General features: G+C 48.8%; 1 protein-coding gene across 1 annotated transcript; it reads left to right on the plus strand.

Annotated features, from left to right (window-relative positions):
• The first annotated feature begins 2317 nt into the window (after window positions 1-2317).
• ARPC5 (actin related protein 2/3 complex subunit 5) lies at window positions 2318-7782 on the plus strand. The gene is made up of 4 exons (XM_068141337.1): window positions 2318-2530; window positions 3232-3304; window positions 5439-5615; window positions 6536-7782. Exons 1-4 carry the CDS (start codon window positions 2388-2390, stop codon window positions 6596-6598), a joined length of 456 nt encoding a protein of 151 aa, XP_067997438.1. The 5' UTR covers window positions 2318-2387; the 3' UTR covers window positions 6599-7782.

Consider the following 7782-nt stretch of genomic DNA (forward strand, 5'->3'; position numbering starts at 1 on the left):
GTAAAACCAAAATCTCAGCATCTCCCAATTACCTCCTGTGATTAATTTATTTGTTGGCCTTCAGCCAACTTCTATCAGTAAAATGCAAACAGTTCACAAGCTGCAACCACAGCTACAAGTGGACTGTAGCCTCTCAGCTGAGACAGCTGTGGTGGAACATGTAACTTACCCTAAATTCCTCCTCTATCAGGAAGATGGTTCAGCAGTTAATGCTAATACATGAATAAGGTTTTGCCACCAGCTGTTTCCTTAATAATAGGGGGATTTATATACACGTGTGTGTATATGGTTTTTAGTGGGTTTGGTTTTATTCTTGTTTTGTGGGGCTGTTGCCTTCCATTAAGAGGAACCTCACAGGGCTCTGTAACTTTCTGATAAGAAATAACTAATAGGAGATCTACACCATTTAAAGCTTTGTGTTCACTTTATGATTCAATACAGAACCAGAGACTGCTTTGTGTTGGAAGGGACCTTTAAAGGTCATCTAGTCCAATCTCCTTCCAGACAGCAGGGACATCTGCAACTAGCGCAGGCTGCTCACAGCCCTGTCCAAGCTGACAGGGCTCCCAGCATAAGGCTTCTAGTACCTCTCTGGGCAACCCGGGCCAGTGTTTACCACCATTATAGTAAAAAGATGGCTGAACAACCCCAAGTCTCTCAGCCTGCCCTCATAGCAAAGGTGTTTCAGCTCTCTGATCGTTTCTGGTGGCCCTAAATATATTTGTTACTATACTAAAGGTCTTCAAGAACAGGGCAACTGAAGTAAAGAATGTTTACCAGCAAACAGGAGCTCCTTCCCAGGTGCTGTTAGTTGTGTATAAACACACTGGTTTGCTTTGTAACATCAGTGCTTCTACTACTTTTTCCACCATTTTTGTGATCACAAATGTTATGTACATGAGTAATAAAAAAAAATGTAGTAGCTTGGTTCTCATCATGACCTTAAAGACCCTTCACACCTCAACTGGTGAAGGTTTTTAAATCTCTCCAGGAATGGAGATTCCATTACTGCTCTGGGCAGCCTGTTCCAGGCCTTAACAACCTTTTGGGAAAGAAATTGTTCCTGATGCCCAACCTAAACCTCTCCTGGTGCAATCTGAGGCCACTTCCTCTTGTCCTATCACTAAAATGTTACCTAATATGTTCACAAGAAGCTTTCTAAGCTGAAAGGGGGTTGTAGTGAGGTGTGTGTTGCTCTCTTCTCCCTACTATGAAGGGACAGAAGGCTAGGAAGTGACCTGACGTTGCACTAGGGTAAGTTTAGATTAGGTATTAGAAAATATTTCTTTACTGCAAGAGTGGTAAAGGCCTGGAACAGGCTGCCCACAGAGGTGGTGGAATCACCATCCCTGGAGGGTGTCAAAGAATGTGTAGGCATGGCATTTTGGGACATGTATTTGGCACAGTGGTATTGAGTTCATGGTTGGAGTTGATGATCTTAGAGTCTGTTTTTTAGCAACCAAAATGATCCTGTGATTCTTTGTTACTTAATTTGCCCAAAATTACATAGCACCAATGATGTAATTTCCTTTTTTCATTACAATCTAGCAGCAATAAAGTGGTGCTCAATCCTCTAAATTCAGGACCAAAGTGTAGTTATTAACCACGGGGCTAATAACTGTGGTTATTAACCGTGTTGTATTGACACTGTGTTGCATGACATGTGAACACTTTGCGCCCATGAAAAACCTGGGAGGGGTTGGCAGGGTCCTGCCTTGTTCATACCCATCTGAAAAATAGGCCAGAGTTGAAGGATGGCATCGTGGCTTGTCAGTGGTTCCACAGAAATAGCTGGCAGGAGAAGCTGGACACTGAGAAATGAAGGCGGAGACGGGCACGCAGGCTGCGTACGGTGAGGCTGCACAGCCACAGAGGGGGCTGCACGCTGTCAGGGGAAGCCGGCCGGGGGCCAGACAGACCACCAGACAGACTCACTGCACACCATCAAACCCCATCACAAACCACCAAACTCCTCAACAAACACCACACCACAAACCCTCAGACCTCGCCACGACCACACCACAAACCCCCAACCCCCGCCACAAACCACACACCAGAACCCACAAGGCACACACGGGCCGGGCAGACTCGCCGCACACCACCAAGCCCGCAAGCCTCACAACAAACAGCAGCAAAAATCACGGCAAGAAAGCCACCCGAAGGCACCGAAAAGCAAGCCACGCACACCACCACCCCGCCAGGGACGCTCGCAAGCAGGCACCCAACCTGCTAAGGCGTTAACAGACTCGCCCGCAGCAGCACTCCCGCCCCCGGCCCGTGACGCGCCTCGCGGCCCACCAATGGCAGCCAACCTCTGGGGCCGCCGCCGTTCCCCAGGGCGCGCCTGCCGTGCGCGCGTGTCCGCGGCAGGCGCGAGCGGGGCGGCCATGGCGAAGCACACGGTGTCCTCGGCGCGGTTCCGCCGGGTGGATGTCGATGAGTACGACGAGAACAAGTTTGTGGACGAGGAGGATGGAGGCGACGGGCAAGCGGGGCCCGATGAGGGCGAGGTGGATTCATGCCTGCGGCAATATCCTTCCGCCTGCGGGTGAGAAAGAGGCTCGTCAGGAGCGGGCGCGGCGGCTGTGGGAGCCGGGTGCGGCGCCCTGCGGGCAGGGAACGGGCACGGCACGGGCACGGTCTAGCCTGACGGGAGGGCAGGAAGCGGCTGAGGGGAAAGGCGGCTGGGGCCGGCAGGAGGAAGGGTACAAGGCTGACAGTGGGGACTGACCGGGACTGACAGAAGGAAGGCAGGCAGCCCTGCTTCCGCCCCATCACGGCAGAGGAGGCGGCGGCGGCTCAGGGCTGCCGTATCTGGGAGGGGCGACCAGGATGGAGGAAGGGGCTCTCCTGTAGAAGAAAGCCGCCGGCTTCCCTGCCTGGCTCTTGCCACCAGCCGCTGCTGAGTCGCTGTCCCTGAGCCCTGTGGAGGGCTACCAATTCGAGACGTGGTGGAGAATAATTTATTTTCCTTGGATCCTCGTTCACTGAGGAGCCTAAGAAGTATGCTCCAATGCTGGAAGTGTGCAGCTTCTTTTCCATGCTGCTCCTTCCTCTAATGGCCTGATGATTCCAACGTTACAATGTCGTTTGTGTCAGCTGTTGAGGCAATCGTTGCAGCCACCGTTAGGTATTTTCAGTCATACACAAGCCAGCTACAGGTCTCACTTCCCTGCAGCTGGTTCTGTTTCTTCCTAAATACTCGGCATCTGCTCCTTAACCATCTGGCACAGGGAACATGATGGCTGCACTACAGGCGGCTCTGAAGAACCCTCCTATCAACACAAAGAACCAGGCAGTGAAGGTGAAGAACTCACTCACTCATGGCTTACTCCTCCTCCTGGTTTGAGCTAGAACAAAACACTGACACTCCTTAAAAATTGGTTTTTGTTTCAGTAACCCAACCAACCCTGCCAGGTGCACTGTGAGGAAGCCAGGGAAGCTGGGTTTAGGGTATTCCCTGATGTCAAAACATCCATGACCTCCAGTCATTCAAGCTTGTTCAAATACCACAATCTTGGGTGTCACCTGTGCTTTAAATTGGTGCTGGATCAGGTTTTATGCGTTCTCCTACCTGGGCTGCTGGTGTGTTGTGTGCCTTGGGAAACTGCACAGCACCAAGTGCCCGTGTCTGATCCAGAGCTGGCAGCACATAGATGTAGTTGTCACTGACCAACCAAGGAACCAGAAGTTGTCACCTCTGACTAAGGAAGCTGCTAGCACAGCCAGAGCCTGAACCTACAAAAAAGGAAGAACTGGAGGTTAGTTGTATCCAATCAAAACTGAGCTGTTCAAAACCTCAGCAGCGTATGCAAGCACTCCCCCTATGACTCAGTGTAGCTGCCTGCTGCATGCCTGTATTTCTGAACCTCTGCAGACTAAACCTGGAATGGCTCCTGATAGCAGTAGCAGGAGGAACAGGCAGATAAGACATGGAATTGCCCAGATGGCAAGTGCCTGCAGTGGTCTGTTCTCCCTGCTTGAGAGTCCCATGGGCATGTTTCTTGTGCTGCTTACCAGGCTGCCTGTGGAGACTCACCTTTCCCAAGGGTTTTATCAGGGTTTTGAGATCCAGCTGTGTGTAAGAAGTGTGGCCAGCAGCAGGTTGAGGGAGGTGGTTCTCCTCTTCCTCTACTCTGCCCCAGTGAGGCATCTAGAGTAACTGTCCAGTTATGGGCTTCCCAGTTCAAGAGAGACAGGGAACTACTGGAGGGAACCCAGTGAAGGCCACAAAGATGCTGAGGACTCTGGAGCATCTCTGTGAGGAGGAAGGGCTGAGAGACCTGGGGCTGTTTAGCCCCAAACCCCACCATCCTGGGATTCTGGTACAGATAGTGCTGTATGAAAGGCTTAAAAGCTTTGTTCTCACATCAATGACTTGCTTCCATTAGATGCATATTGATGTGCACACAGTGAAGACACTGGAATTGAAGAGGGCAGAACAACTCAATGTTTGGCCTCATTTTTAGTTGGTCTCATGGAACTTCCAAGTTTTTAACTTCCAGTTTTTCACATGAGGTCCTGCTAAGCGAAGTAGCTATGTGATATTAAGCAGAACAAACTTAACATCCTTAATTTCCAAGGAATGAAGCTGCTTAAGTGTCTGTATAAGGGAACTATTCAGAAGTCCAACATATATGAGACCTTTTTCTTTCATCCACCCCCAGTGATGGATGAGCAGGAAGAGCTGCTCTTTGCTGATTACATGGCTAATTGCCGCTGTAATCACGCCCCACACATTTCTGGGCCTGAACTGACATTGAGGTAGACTTGCAAATGGTTATTAATGCAAAATATTAGTGCTGCAAGTTTGCATGTTGGGACAGAAGCTGACTATGTTGAAAACATGTAGAATCAAGCTGTCATCTCTTCCAGGCTGGGTAGTGGCATTTCCATGGAATAGAATCATAGAATCAGACTGGTTTGGGTTGCAAGGGACCTTTAAAAGGTCATCTAGTCCAACCCCACTGCAGTCAGCAGGGACATCTGCAACTAGAGCAGGTTGCTCAGAGCCTCCAACAACCTGACCTGAAGTGGTTCCAGCAATGGGGCATCTATCACCTTTCTTTGTCACCTGGGTCAATGTTTCACCACCATAACCTAGTATCTTGTTAAATGGTACAGAGAGGCTCTGGTGCCAAAAGGGAGCTGGCTTGTAGAATTATTTAGGAGTTTGCCAGACCTTGAGTTTCAGAATTGAATTATTATTCAGCTGTAACCTAAGTTGATGGGTGGAGAGCTGCAAACACAAAGAGGGAGGGAAAAAACCTAGAGCAGGACAAACACAATTCAACTCTTCGATGCTATTTATCTGCTACATGTCATCATCACATGCTTTGTGCACAACCTGCCCTTTTCAACCAGCCTTTCAAATTGTTCTCAAATGATGCACCTTCCATGGGAGTGAGTGTATCTTTGCCTGCATCATTTCTTGACAGGACCGTGCAGAAAGCATTGTCCTGAAGGTCCTCATTTCCTTCAAAGCCAACGACATTGAGAAGGCAGTGCAGTCACTGGACAAGAATGGGGTTGACCTGCTGATGAAGTACATCTACAAAGGCTTTGAGAGCCCCTCTGACAACAGCAGTGCTGTGCTGCTGCAGTGGCACGAGAAGGTGTGTTTGCAGGGCGTGCTCTTGTGGGAGGACGTTCTTGGGTCTGGGGCATGCTCACCAAGCCTGGTAAAACTGAAATGTCACATCTCGTGCTCTGAGAGGTCCTGCCAGCTCTTGTGCCTGTTTCTGATTCCTTGAGTAGACATTCTGCAGTTAAAGTTGGGGTTTATGTTAGATTGAGGGAAACAAAACCCTTCAGTCCAGTGATTCATATGGGTGGAAGTAGAATTTCCTACCCAGAGGGAAGCAAAATTTGCAGCTTAGAAATAAAAGCTTGTTAAATAACTGCCTTCAAAGCAAACATGGTCCTTGTTCCCTGGCACCCTGAGTTTAAGTGCAGTTTTGGTCTCTGCTGTACAAACCAGGTGCAGACAGGCTGGAAAGTGTCCAGAAAACTGGTAACCCTGCCATGGGAGGAAACGCTGGGAGCGCTGCCTTTGTTCAGCCTTGGAAAGAGAAAGCTTAGGGGAGACCTTATTACCAGGGTCCAATACATAAAGGGTTGCCACCAGGAGGATGGATACTCCCTCTGTAAAAGAAGTCCCATGGGAAAAACAAGGGGTTGATGGGTACAAGTTACTGCTGGGAAGATTCTGATTGGACTCCAGAAGAACATGTTTCTCCATGAGAACAGTCAGACATTGGAATCATTTCCCAAGGGAAGCAGTGGATTCCCCTACATGGGTCAGTTCTAAGACTCAGCTTGACAGGGTGCTGGGCCAGCTCGTTTCAGCTACACTATCACCTAGAAAGGTCGGACCAGATGATCCTTGGGGTCCCTTCCAACCTGGCTTCCTGTGATTTACAATGTAAAAGGCAGGGAAATACTCATCTGAAACCTAGTCAGGAAGGTTTTCTGATCAGTGGTTTCAGCGTGTAGCTACCTTGACCTGGGGTAATTGCCATGTTTCTGTTCCCAGGCGCTGGCTGCTGGAGGAGTGGGGTCCATCGTGCGCGTTCTGACTGCCAGGAAAACGGTTTAAATGCAGCAACAAGCAGCTGTCTGCCCTCCAGGGTCCGAGAAGTGCTGGTGCAAACCCCAGGCCACCAAATGCCGTTGCTGCCCCGTGGACAGTGCCTGTCTCTCAGCTTGCCTTCTTGCTGCTGCTTTCATACCTGACCAGTAATGCATATCGTGATCTCTCCATATGTTTTTTTGGTTCAATTCTGGAATACTATGAAGGTGCAATTTTATTTCTAACAGGAATATTTGGGACTGGTGAACATTTCAGTGACAGCATCTAGCAACATTCACAGCTTAGTCTTTAGGGTGATTGGCATTTGTGTGTAATTATGGCTGATTACAACCTGACTTTCCAAGTAAGTGCTGAGGGACTGAGGGCAATGTCTTAATTCTTTCTGCTAGCCAAGCTGTGTTTTGCCCTAAGATCTGTATTTGAGAAGCGAGGCAGCTATTAACATAGGTAATGGGACCATGCTTCCTTTGGTGAACCTCTGAACCTACTGCCTTGAAAAGCCTTGAACAGGACAGCAAGCAAAAACTTTCTGACCCCAATTATCATTCCAGAGAGCTTACCCTCACATCTCACAGCCTGCTCAGGTTCCTTGTGATGAGTCAGGTCCGCAGCAGGGAGGTCATGAAGTTGTCCATCGTGCAGTTGGGATGATAGAACCTAAAAGGCTGATGGTCCATTTATGCTGGAGCCAAGCCCAGTGGGAGCAAAGATCCTGAAATGAAGGAAAAGCAGCTTTCACACAGCAAATCCCCTTTCAGCAACTTGAAAGAGGTTTCATTTTGTCAAGCACAATGAAGAGGCTGCTTGGGGCAGTGTGAGAAACACTTACTGGTGTCCTCTTGGTCCTTGCAGAGCTCCCATATTTTGCTTCCTAGTGTCTTAAGGGACACCAGAGAGTTCACATTGCTGTTGGGTTGAGCCACAACATATTAGCTAGTGGGCACATCAGGTTCCAAAATACAGAGGAGTATCTCACAAAGAATTGGAAAAGGCCAGGACATCCCAGACCTCAGGTCACTGTTGATGGTTTAGGGCCAGGACTAAAACACAGATTTTTCCATTCACCATTTTACTGCAGTTCACTTGTGTAAAACTGTTGGGGAACTTGTGAAATCTTTGCTGTTTTTTGATACCTGCTTTTTTGTTTTTGTAAAAATAACAAAGACCAGACAATAAATTGTTGCTGAATA

Source organism: Melanerpes formicivorus, unplaced genomic scaffold (genome assembly GCF_026170545.1).
Source record: "Melanerpes formicivorus ecotype bairdi unplaced genomic scaffold, bMelFor1.0.p_v2 SCAF_7, whole genome shotgun sequence".
Classification (NCBI taxonomy): domain Eukaryota; kingdom Metazoa; phylum Chordata; class Aves; order Piciformes; family Picidae; genus Melanerpes; species Melanerpes formicivorus.

Coding starts and splice junctions, on each gene's coding strand:
- ARPC5 (XM_068141337.1), top strand. CDS start 2,388: ATGGCGAAGCACACGGTGTCCTCGGCGCGGTTCCGCCGGGTGGATGTC. Junction 3,305..5,438: donor CAAAGAACCAGGCAGTGAAG/GTGAAGAACTCA, acceptor ATTTCTTGACAG/GACCGTGCAGAAAGCATTGT. Junction 5,616..6,535: donor TGCTGCAGTGGCACGAGAAG/GTGTGTTTGCAG, acceptor TTCTGTTCCCAG/GCGCTGGCTGCTGGAGGAGT.